The 13,268-nt window shown below is 38.0% G+C and overlaps 1 protein-coding gene across 1 annotated transcript in view; it reads right to left on the reverse strand.

Moving 5' to 3' along the window:
- Nucleotides 1–659: 659 nt before the first annotated feature.
- Nucleotides 660–13,268, reverse strand: part of GPRIN3 (GPRIN family member 3) — a 66,195-nt gene continuing 53,586 nt past the window's right edge. The window contains exon 2 of the mRNA XM_081071003.1: nucleotides 660–11,485. Within this exon, the coding sequence (XP_080927129.1) occupies nucleotides 9,022–11,370 (2,349 nt within the window). The 5' untranslated portion in view covers nucleotides 11,371–11,485 and the 3' untranslated portion in view covers nucleotides 660–9,021. The remainder of the gene's footprint in view (nucleotides 11,486–13,268) is intronic.

Genomic DNA, 13,268 nt, shown 5'->3' on the forward strand with positions numbered 1-13,268 from the left:
TCTATAATTCTTTGATGACTGGAAGAGAGATTCAAAGACGCAAAAAGGGATCAATTATTGTATTAGTTTTATTGATGGTTAAGCTGGATTGGAGGACATGGATAAGTTTTCTGTCTCCTTATCGAACCTAGACTGTAGGATCTTGTCTTTACCCAGGACTAGGCAGTGAGGCTGGAACAACACAGCACACACCTGAATGACCCTGTGCAAGAGGCAGCTGAGCCTAGACATGAGACCCTATAAGCTTGAATACAGGTGATTCATGCCACTGCAAGACTAGATGGGCCCTGCACCCTCCCCCTTCCTGTATTTCCATGAATGCCAAGCTCTCATCACTCTCACCAAGCTAGAGCAAAAGTGCCTACATGTACACACACACACACACACACACACACACACACACACACTGCTGTGCTATCAAGAGTGGGAAAAACCACTGTTTCTGATGATCTGCGGGCATTGTTTATTTATGGGAATTTCTACCTTAATTAAAGGAGAAACAACTTTCATTGTAAATACTTTCAGCTCCACTGCTGATTGCTAGCAGACGTGTGTCACAGTGGAAAATCAAGTAATTCTAAACATCTCGGGCCAAAACAACAATTTTGACAGAAGTGGCAAAAGCAGTTACAATAACAAAAAACAAAAATGGTAAATTTTAATCTATATTACGTTTATTATGGAAAATTAAATGCAAAAAATCATATTTGAAATTTTCTCGACGGTAAAAGTAAGTTATCAGTTGAATTTCATTCATTCACCCATTCAAAAATCAAGTCCAAAATGAAGGTTGCAGTGTATATAATTCCAAAATCTTTTTTCTAGGAAGTTAAATTTAATTGGTAGGTCAATTTCTGGAGGATGGGGACTTTCTGGAGTAAACTATTTTTTGACCTTTTTATATAGACATCATGAAAAAACATAACTTTAGATTCTAATATTGATACATTCATTAATGGAATTTCATTTTGATATTACTATTTCTTCAGTGATTTAAGCTTACATTACACTTTTGATCTTTCTCAGCTGAGTATTTAGAAACACATGATTCTCACATTAACAGCTATACTTTTTCTAGGTGGCTTTTAAATTAATATACATTTTCCAAAATACATAAAAGTATCCTGTAAGCAACAGTAAATATTGACAAACATCAAGATTTCAGATATGCTGCTCTTATAAACAAGTATGTTAAAAAACAAAGACAGCTATAGTTATAATTGCAGTGTTCTTTTGGTTGGTTAACCTTTATATTTTTATCTAAGACATAAAGACAGCATATTTATTCTCCAAAACATGGTTATGTAGTAAAAGGTATTAACTTTCTACTGAGGTTATATTTGCACTTTGTCACATAGATTTCTCTTTTAATGGGTAATTCTGGTATTTCCATTCATTTCTTCAACCTAATTCCCAGCCAACATTTAATGTCAAGGAATTGGGGTCAAATCATATTAGGTTTTAGGAACCAGGTCAGACTTCTAGATCTCTCATGGAGTATTTCCTTTTAGAAGGAATGAGAGAAACTCAAACATCAACTTATTGATTCCAATTGTGATAATTTGACAAGTGTCCAATGTGGACATTTGCTGGCTAATGACTAACCTTATATTATGGAGTTCTCCTAGTGTATTTATCACCTGTTATTAATGATCATAATTTATTTGAGTCCATCTTAAGGAACTCCCAATTGCTCATATCCTGTTATCCTACCAACACCATCTGTAATTGAAACAATTTTTTTACTCTAGACTTCTCTTTGGTGTTGTAAAACATCGTTTTGCTGATCTCAAGAGAAGAATGCCTACAATCATTTTCCACTTTGAGTGATTGTACCCTCTTTTGAAATCTAGAGATATAGCTCTAAAAAATGTAGGTCTTTATCAATCTATGGAAATATACACACTAATAAATGTACAAATGGAGTCTACAAAACATAATTGGTTTTCCCCAGTGTTTGTCATTTCCAGATATAAAATTAGGTGCTGCAAGAACAGCATGAAACCTTTGAAGCTGCTCAGGTACAGTCTGTGCCTCAGTAAGATGCTAACTAGATTTTCATAGCCCAGTGGTGCTGGGTTTTCCTAAGCACCAAATCTGCTACCAGGGAGTAACACCATTTAATGGAGAATATCTAATCCAATATTAATATATGTAAAACAGAACAGTCATGGAAAAATGCAATTTTCAAATAGTTGTTTTAATTTATGATTTATTTAAATATACCAGCATGAATAAAATGCATTTATGTGTGCATATATATGTGGGTAAGCTATTTACAGTTATGTATACACTTTTATGTGTAGAAAATGAAAATACACATTGATTAGCCCTTTTGAGGCTTCTGAACAACTGTTTCTTTTCCTGCTTTCCTGTAGCTGCTTTGAGGATTTAGATAATTCATACGAGGTATGTACACGATCACACCCATAGTATGTACCTCCTAGTCATACATTTAGCATAGAGAGGATGTGTGAGGAATGTAAATCTTCCTGGTGGTCAAAGAACTGACCTTACCTGTGTCTAATGGTGTACTTAATTAGCCCTGGCACATTTAGTAACATGCCAATGTACTGATTACTATATTCAATCTTTGTGATAATTGTGTTAGCTACTCTCAAAGATGATTAAAAACAAAAAATCCAACAGCCCTTTCTGACCTTCAAAAATGAAAGGACAAATTCTGTTACTGAATACACACGCACACTTTAGTTAGCTTGATTCACTTTCGTACATGTAACTACCTGATGACAGAACTTGGCCTTAAAATGGGATGCAGCATGTTATGTTTTTTCTACACATAAAAATAGAAAACCAACCACTCACAGACTGTACACACTTACAGAAGGAACTAACACACCACGACCAGCTACAGTATTATGCACAACATATTTTTCACACATCAGCACAGCAGAGATAAATATGTTTAGACATTTAGTTATTGTTAATATATTTCTTTCTAGAGTTTTCAGGCCCTGTTGACCTTTCTCAACCTCAGTAAAGGTATCTCCAGATGCCCTTAAAACAAGTTCTCCTCCAGGGATCAAGGAGTATGACAATAATACTGCAGTCTCCTGATTTACCAATATCATTTTGAGACATGATGGAGAACATTATGAAAAATAATTTACTCAAATATCTGATTAAAATAAATGCTGAGAAATCTAAACTAAAATCATTAAAATATACTGATAAACCTGGGTAAGCCCTTTTGACTCATTTGATATAGTTTGCTCTGCACAGTCTTTACATGATATTGAAAGCCATGATTGAATCAGAAAAATGTTGTGTAACTGCTCTTAAAAGTTTTGCTAAAAAATATACAATTTAAAATTTAAAATAACAAAGAGTAAATGCTAGCAGCAATGTCAAAAGCAAGCTCTAATTCTCACCCCAGAAATCAGTGGATGACCTCCCCACATCTTGAGAGCAAGAATGAAGTTAGCATTTCTTTCCCACCCCATTTAATTCTCCTTAACACACTTACATCACTAGGATATCTCTTATCATAACTATCACCATGCTGGCTGATCATCAGTATCTTTTTCTGAAGTGTAAAATATATTGAGTGTTATTCCTACTGTTTGGCAGCCAATTCATTTTGAGCTTGAACCCAAGATACTTGATGAAGAATTAGTATTTAGAAACGCCCATCTGGAACATCATTTTCCATAAGGCATTAGCTGAAGCCCCTTTGGATACGAGTACTCATGTTTTAGTTATTTTACATTTGGGAACCCATTTTTCATAGCTAAGGCTGTGGTAATTCTCCAGGCACCACTAACTAAATTGCTTTTCTACATGCAAATGTCCAGGAAGAGTTAGCTATCACATGCTTAACTTCTCCATTCCAATAAAGTTTCCGGTTGGAGCTGTCTTGAGTTTCAAGTTAGCAAGACTTTTTGACTTATTTTCTGTCTTGGCTAGCATTAAAACAGATGCTTACCATATCCCTACCAATGCTTATTAGTGTTGTACCTCTTTAAGGAGCTTGTAATCAAGTGTTTCCATCAAGAAAGCAGGAATGATGCCTTTGCTTATCGCAGTTTTCATGGAGCAGACCATAACCAGATAACTGTGTGCCCATAGGAGATGGACTTGCTGGTATAACGCCTCTTTTTGGCACATTATTGCATGGCTTTAATTCCTATTCAACAGTCTTTATTCTCGTGATTAGTATCTGATATCTGGGACTTAAAAGAAAACACCAAACTCATAAATAACATCTTGTTGCACCATTCTGGCCTCCACAATCATTTCACCAAGGCCCATGGTTATTGAAATGTCCTTTAAAATGATCATCACCTTGATTGCCTAAGAGCCAACAGTAATTTTTCAGGACATTTTGCTGTTTCTACCTATACATATATACAGATATGTTGGATTTACTTTGAGAGGTTATTTGGTTGTGGCAAGTCAGCAGTTTAGCTGGTGAGTGTTCACAGTTAAAAGTAGCTGTAATGACCTCTGGCAGATGTCACTGATTACTTGTGAGAAAGAATTTTTCCACCGTCATCCACTTCATTTATGTCCTTGGTCATTGCAAATCAAGTTTATTTGATTTCTGTAGCCAAGGAGAATTTATTTTCCAAGAGTAGGGTAAAGTTCATGGATATCTGTTTCAATATTTACAAGAGAATTTTTCCCCTTTTAAAAAATGTCTAAAATTTTGTAGACATCTGTAAGCCCATGTAGCTGAACAGATGACATTTATAATTACTCATCCAGCTGCAGAATTTCATTATGACTATATAGTGACAAGAATGGACAGGAAATTCAGCATATCACCTGTTATTTGCCAAGTGGCAGCAGCTGACCAACATTTGGATTCAACCAAAATGGCCACACAAGGAGCATTGTTCACAGAAAACAAAATGCTCAGATATGAATGTGAAATAGTAAACACTGAAGTAGACGTACACAAGACTTCTGGTTTACTGTATAGACAAAACGGGGGTGAGGACAAGATGGTCAGCTCATTTGTCCAAGATACTGCTGAGTTCACTGTTATTATTATCACAAAGGGAACTTCACAGGCCTCTTTTGTCAAACACCATTTAGGACAAAACAGGAGAGAGTAAATAGCGTCATCTCCATGGCAGCATTATAGATGATTAATAAATCAGACAGGTAGAGGCCTACACAATGCTGCGAGTGCCCAAGTTTCAGGAAAAACACACATACATATATGCAAACCTTATTCTAATGTATTGTTTTTCTTTATACTGATTCTTAACAAGTAGACAAAAAATGTGGTGAATTATATGGTACTAGAAGCGGACAAATCTTTTAACACTTGAACAATATATTGGAGAAAGAGAAGCATTTTTTCATATTTAAGCAGTAAAACAGTAACAGAGTGGATACAGCAAAGGGCAAACAATTTACATTAACAGCATACTTGTACACGGATATACCTCTCTAAACAAATTTTAAAAGTCACCTCATATTTTAGTCTTCATGTGGTATGTACAGATATTCCCAGAATGACAGGAACTCCCAGAAATAAGAGGAATAACATTAGAATAAGCTAGGAACAATAAAATCCCAATACTCGGGGATGCATTGAAAGGCCATTTTTGTCTTCGGCTTTATACTTTAGGACGACAAGCTTAATCCTATTAAGGATTTTGCTCCAAAATTCAAGCTGTAGTTATACACGCGTATGCAGTCCAATTTATTTCAGTTTTGATATTTAACCTATAACAATAACATGGAGAACACTGGTATCCAAAATAATGAGTATCAGACAATTCTAAAGGTTAAAGAAAACATCAAAAATCAAATAATATTCAATATAGCTGAACTTGTCAAGGTAGAAAATTATACTCATAAATTTTATAAATGTCTGGTTAACTTTGATCTAACAAAATGTTCAACTTATGCCACTGATCCAAAACACACAAAGATTAATTAGGATCTTACTGTACATAAAGTAATTGGTCTGTGCATTCAAATCAATAATCCAGAAAGACATAATTAGAAGAGCACTGAAGATAAACACATGACAGCTAAAGGGATGACATTTTTCTTGTGGTCATAAAAATGGAAAGATCAGTCTTTAAATTAAAAATACTACTATTCACAGAGTAAGCTAGATAGCATCTTAATATTTTAACTGTTTCATTATCTTCCAGACACTGTGTTCTATCTCATCTCTCTTTTACTACTGGTTTAAGAAATATTTTATATTTATTGACTTAATAAAACATTTCCTTCATTTATTTCAACAACTCAACTGCATTAAAAAGGATCAAAACATAACAAGAGGAATTAAGGACGAAAAGAAACAACTTTCAACCCACTGTGTGTCACACAGGTAAGGAATAACCCAACAAATTCAAAGAAGCTGCCATTAAAATTGTTTTGCAACCTCATTTGTTGAATGAACCGAAGGAGTCATGAATGATGTACTAAATGTCTGTGCTGTGTCACAGATTGAAGTGAAGGAAAATTTTCAAATCAAGGTTTGATTGTGAGAGTACTTAGGGTATCATAATACATAAACACGGTTGTCTTGAACAAGCACCTATCTTACTTCTCCATTTGATGATCTATTTTTGTTACTGTTTATAAAAGCTGTTCCTTCTACAAGATTCAATAAGCAACAAAACAAGAAAGCTTCTGTAATATTTTGTGACAATCTCTAAAGTATGGTACAAGTAAAGATGAAAAAATCTTACAGATTAAGAAGTAAAGGTTAGTTCTGGCACCAAAGAAAACCAGTTAAAGTTGCTACCTCAAACATTGTTAATAGCAGAGGCACAACACCACCAAATTTAAATTAATGTAACTAATTCGTTTATTTAATGTGCGACAAATGCCTACAACTCTTTTAGGCCTCTGCTTCGTTTAATTATTTATAAATCATGTGATTACTCCAAACTCATGAAAATAAATATTACCAGATGCTGAATTCTTCCTTTTCTCCTATTTTAATGAAGGAACAGCCTGTTCTAGCCAATTCACAGCAAAGGATTACCTGGGGCCCACCCAGCTGGAGTGGGTACTGTTGACAGCTGCTACTGTGTACACAGGGTGTTCTCCGTGTATACACAGCATGTATGCCAACATGTGAAGGAGACAGGCAGTGAATGACAGAAGTGACGCGAACATTGCTACAAATCGTCATTTAAGGCCAAAAGAGTTAGACTAAATGTCTAATCATTAATAGTCATTTGGTTACTAATTTGATGGTAATTTCTACTTTAGATAACATTCTTAATAGAGGTCAATTGGTAGAAACTGAAAAATGTGTCATTAAAAAATTCATTATAAGTTCCAAGCACAACCACGATTCTCAGGCTCTGAGAAGGCCGTGACTATGGTCTACTTACGCAGGACTCATATACAGTCCAATTGCTTTGAAAGAAATCAAAGGCTATTACTAATTTAGGTTGTGTCCAGTATAGCTTGTGGTGCTCAAGTTCAGGTATGAGTTTTCTCCATATGCTCAGAATCTGCAAAAGCGAAGTAGAAATGAAAAAAAAGCCAAAACTGAGATTTTGAGTTCATGAAAAAAGGGCATTTATAAGTCTCCAGAGACAGAATATATATATGGCCATTTGTCTCATCTACGGGAATGAGTTCAGAGGAGGCAACCAGGATCCCAAATCTCTAGCAACTGCTGGTCATCCTAGCCCAGTGCCCTGCAAGACACTCACGGGTCCCCTCCACCCGGTCTTCTTCTGAGATAGCTGAGGGCTGAGCTCAAACAGGTGACTGTGTTCTCAAGGACCATAGCCCATCCAGATCTCAAACAACATTTAGTGAAGGCTTCTTCTTTTATTGTTTGGAAGATGCAATATAATGGTATTTCTCTCAAAATAAAAAAGTTTGCAGAGGTTAACTTTTTGCTATAGGTTAGAAACATAAGCAATTACATTATACTAGTTTACATACAGAAAAACTCTAAGGAAGCTTGTGTTCTATTTGGTGTTGACTACATTTTTTATTAGAAGCTACTGAACCAAATCAAAAGAAAAACACCAACTGCATCCTGTTTACAGGACTCTAAATTAAACATATTGTTTTTATTACTCAGGAAGCTTTCCTTTTTCGACACAGAAAGAAGAGTGTTTGTTTATCGGCTCTTTATAATTCCTTACTAGAACCTTAACGTTCTCAGTAGAATCTGTTTGGAGAACATCTGTACAATATAAATTTAGTATTATCAATAACTTGATAACTTTTTTCAATAATTTAGTCACATGGACTTCCTCTAAGGTAAGGAAATATGAATTTTACCCTGTCAGAATCAGAGAGGTGTACCTTACCTTCAGTGCAGGAAAATGTGTATAAATAAATTCATGTGTTATGTGGGCAGTACTCATATTTGAAAGCATAGCTAATTTTCCTACTATAACTTCCTTACATTTATTAAGAGGTATAACAAGGTTTATAAAAGTGGTATCTGTAGATGTTTACAAATATTAATTCATATTTGGCATTCTATGCATTTAAATGCTTTTACTTAATGTCATCTGACCTAGGAATGAGTCAAATTTGTTTCAAGTTTTTGCTTTATAGTTCTTATCAGCTACTTAAATTTTGTGTGGTAACAGTATTCTTATTGCAGTGGGACTGAACGTATAACAGTGTTTTGCTAATAGTGTTTTTGGTAATTTTAATATAAAGCAGGGAGTTTAATGGAAATACCATAGTGTGACAAAAATGAGATCGTAACACTAAACGACCCAAGTATAATGATAATGCTAGTTCTATCAGTAACATCATATTTTTAAACCCAGTGAATAGTATTGCCTCTTAATTAAGTCACAAACTTTCAGTGAAACGTGCTTTTCTCTTGTTCTTTCTTTCAAATTGAAATGGCTTTTTAAGTTATGAAGCCCCAAAGGACCCAACAATTCCTAACAGCAATTTCCTATAGATAATACTTGCTTTCTCTCCCTGGTCTCTTAGGAAAGAAAAACGAAAACAAAAAACTAAGTAAGCTTTGACACGGGACGGACGCTTACGGAGCCCCTAAATGTGTACAAGGGCTCGCACACACTTTCCCTTTCAGTCTAACACAGAGGAAGGGGCAGGACGAACACAGCAGTTGGGGCGTCGCAAGTTCTGCAGCATGGACTGGAAAACACTGTGCTGCCTTCCTTTGAGCTTTTTATTTGAGGACGTATCTGAGGAAATGGATCTCCGGGTCTGGCTGTTTTGCGCTTTGATTAATTTCTCATGTTCCCGGATTTGTCTCTGTAAATGGTTCTGGATGGCGACGCCCAGGGACTCCGGGTCCAGGGAAGCGCCGTACACTTCCCAGGTCATGCCTTGTTCATCCCACACGACGTCCCGGACTCGCTTGGATTGTTTCACCTGCAGCTTGGAGTCAGCGCCAAGCTGCTTTTTCTTCTCTCCTGGAGTGAGCCCCACCTGAGCGGCCGCCGCTGTCACATTTAACTTCTGCTCCTTGAGGAACTCGCTGACCCGGCTGGCCCGGCGCGGGCTGGCTTTGACCGAGCGAGAAGGGGTCCTCTTGCCTGAACTAGGACTGGAGTCACCCATGGAATCAGATGGCAGGCTCAGGCTGGTGGCTGTCTTGGTCTGTCTATTGTCTTCTATGGTGCTCTCCTGGTTATTTCTAATTGGGGAGGGTACGAGATGGGCAGCTGATCCTGTGCCTCCACTTGCTTGAGATTTAGGATTGAGCAGTAGCGTTTTGGTCTCAGCCCCCGCGCTTGCTTGGAGGATATCGGTGCCCTTAGATTCTTGTTCTTTTACAATCTGAGAAGATGCAGACTTCATTTCTCTTGCATCTCCTTTGTTAGAGGGATCCAAGCTCCCAGATTGGTCAGCTTTGCTGACAGGGCCACAAGAGTCGGTGAGTTTGCAATCTGGGTCTATTTTGTGGCCATTTGTGGTTTTCACCGCAAGCTCAGATGGCTTGGTCTCAAATTTCCCCAATCCATGTCTTGTTTCATCTTGACTTCCTACACTGATAGAAATCTGGTCGATGGGACTAGCTTTCAGGGAGCTAGTATTAGTACCAGAAAGCTGTTTAGAGCTATGCTCCACAGTCAGTGGGGTCATTCCTGCCGACCTTCCATCGTCTTTACACCTTTCCCGAGCATTACTGGGTGCCGCATTGATTGATGAGGTTTTGAGGACCTCACCTGGTAGGCTCACCAACTGATCCCCTTGGAAAGCTGCAGAAACAGCTGCAATTGCCTGGATGTGCACCTCTGGCATGGTGCCAGGGCACTGCCTCGACTCCTGGGGGGCTAGGGTGTTGTCTGACAGCTCCACTGTGTGGCTCCCGCGGCCATGGCACATGACACGCAGCTGCTCTCCTTGTTCAAAATGCTCAGGGGCAGGGGTTTCCTTCAGGAATGCTGGGAGGATGCTGGGGCTGGTGGAGACTGATCTGCTCTGGACGCTCGCCACTGCCTGCACCTCAGCATCTCGCTGTGTCCTGTTGGGAACCGCCTTGATCTCATCCTCAGTTTGGCTGGTCATTGTACTTGCTTCTTTGAACCTTGACACCTGATGCTGTGCTGGTAGCAGCACCTTTTCTGCATCTGGAGGAAACGTCGAACCTTTGCTGGTGAGGTGGGATGTTTGAGGTGTCATAGAAGTCATGGCCTGGGTGTGTGAGGTGGAGACAGAGGGCTGTTTGTTCCCTGAACATCCATCTTCTCTTGTGGGAGATTCACAGGACCTCGCCTGGGACTCGCAAACGTCTCCCTGCCTTTCCCCTGTTGGGCCTATTACAGGAGAGGAGGCATGACTGAACACCCTGGCTGCTGTATTTGCAGTTTGCACCATTCCCTGGATTGTTTCCTGAGAAGGAAAATCACAGGGCACTTGATCTTTGCTGCTGCTCCAAGTGCCTCCCACAGGACAACTTGATGTCTCCGGTTGCCCTCCGTCTGAGGACGTCTGTGATTTCACCAGGATATCTTGAGATCCTGATGAGGGGCTGGCACTGGGCTGGTCCCCTGAGATGGCCTGGTGGGTGAGTTGACTGGCTGGCATGGTAAATGCTGTGTGTATAATATCCTTTCCTGCTGCAGAACACGGGGCTGGTGCTGTGGGCTTGTTGCTTCCTGGCAGCTGGGTTTCGCCAGGAGAGTTGAGTGTGGGAGATGCTATCTCTACCTCATTGATGGCACCAGGAGAAGACATGTCTGGCTGGGTGGTCTCATGCTCACAAGCCTGCATCAGGGCCTCAGCAGCTGCCCTGGAGCTGAGGTCTGGTTCTGCAGGCACGCCGGAAAGGCCATTGGTGTTCTTACACAGCAGGGCTGGTGGAGGGTGAAGTGAGGCAGCCAGCGCCTCTCCCAGATCCTCTTCCTTTCCAGAAGCTGTGCTCAGGGATGTTTTAGCTGATCTCAGAGGGTCAGGTACAGTCCCCATGGAATTTCTCTTCAGGAAAACCTCAGAACTCTCCCCTGAGCAGTGCTCCCAATGGGAAGCCGTCGTAGCTCAGAGTGAAGACACAGGTCGGGGATGACTCCTCTGAAGGACCAATCTGTGGATCAAGGAAACAGTACCATTAATAGGGTAAGCACTGAAGGATTGAAAGTACACCAAAATACCATTTGTAGAAGATCTCATAAGCATACCAAATCTTTTCTTCCCATATCTGTTCATATAAAAATACATAGGTCGTGGAAAGAAAGATTTTAGAAAAATAATTATACAAGTATTATTTTGATATATTAATTTCCTTTTATATCTCACTGCTGTCTAGCAAATAGGTTTTTAATGTATTTACTACCTGTAATCTGATTTGTCAGATATCAGCAAATCCTGTAAAACTACTATACTCAAATCAAGAAGTACTGAAATCAGCCTAAACAGATATGTGGAATAGAATACCTAGAAATAGATCCACATGTAAATGAAGATTCAGTATATGACAAGAGAGGCATTTCAATTTGGTGGCAAAAGGATGGAATGCTTAATATAAGGAGCTGGTAAACTTCATTCATCTGAAAGAAAACTTGATCTTTATCTTACACCAACTCCAAAAATAAACCCTAGATGGATTAAAGGTTAAAATATTAAATAAATAAATTAATTAAATAAATACCCTGTAAGAGAATCTAGGAACCATAAATATAATCTATGGGCAGGGAAGGTAGGTGTCCTTTGGCAAGGCAGAAAATACAGAAACTATAAGAAAATATAAACATAAGTGTCTAAATAAAATTCCAAACTTTTGCCTGGCAAAAGACACCATAAGAAATACAATAGCCTTGAAAAAAATGTTTGTATTGCTAGAGGACAGGCCCAAAATATCTTTAATATAGCAGAAGCTCTTAAAAATTGACACAGAGATAAAATAACTCATTGGAAAAATGGATAAAGAATATGAAAATGCAATTTGCAAGATAGGAAATCCAACAGCCAACAAGCTAATGAAAAGATGTTCAAATTCATTTGTCGTCAAAGAAATACAAATAAAGTAACAATTAGATTTTACTTTACACTAATTGCACTTGCAAAAACTTAAAAAAAAAAAGTCATAACACTGTCGCCTGCGGAGACCTAGCTAAAGGAAGCATTTTTATTAATTGCAGGTCAAAAGTGTATTGTGACAGCTTTCTTAGAGAAGCAGTTTAATTTTTAAAACCGAAAACACACATGTCCTTGAGCTGATGATCCCAACTCTATCAATAGAAACCAAGTACCAACATATATATAGGTACAAGTCTGTTTCTTGAAGTATTATTTGTAGAGGCAAAAAACTGGAAACAAACTGATCTCCATGAATAGAGGGAATGGTAGAAAAAGATTATGGCACTCCTCTACTATAGAACATTATGTAACCATTAAAAGAAACTATTAATTAGGCTGTAGGTTTTCACTTGGGAGAGAATACTCCAAAGAATGGTCCAGGAAGAAAAACAAGGTACAGAGAAGAATATATATGTTTTCCTTTTTGTAAAACAATGACATAAAATACAACACATGTATATGCAGCATGTGTGTGTGTGTGTACAGATGTATTTGTATATGATTATACAAATTCTAAAAATATTTAGAAGAAGACATATTAGGTGTTAAATGGAGGGAGTGTGATGAGTTGGAGATAGGAAAAGAGAGACGGAGGCACACAAAAAGTGTGAAAATACAAAACTTTAAGAAGTATATGTAAAAATTTATGTGTGTGTCTATGTCTAAACATTTTTTTTAGAAAGGTTAATCAGATACTCGGCTATATGAGTAAAGCAATGGCTCAGAAATAAGTGGATGACTGTGTTTTAATATTATCTCTATCCCTTATAGACTCTGTCACCTCATGCTAA

The sequence above is a fragment of the Rhinolophus hipposideros genome, assembly GCF_964194185.1.
Source record: "Rhinolophus hipposideros genome assembly, chromosome: 1".
Lineage (NCBI taxonomy): Eukaryota > Metazoa > Chordata > Mammalia > Chiroptera > Rhinolophidae > Rhinolophus > Rhinolophus hipposideros.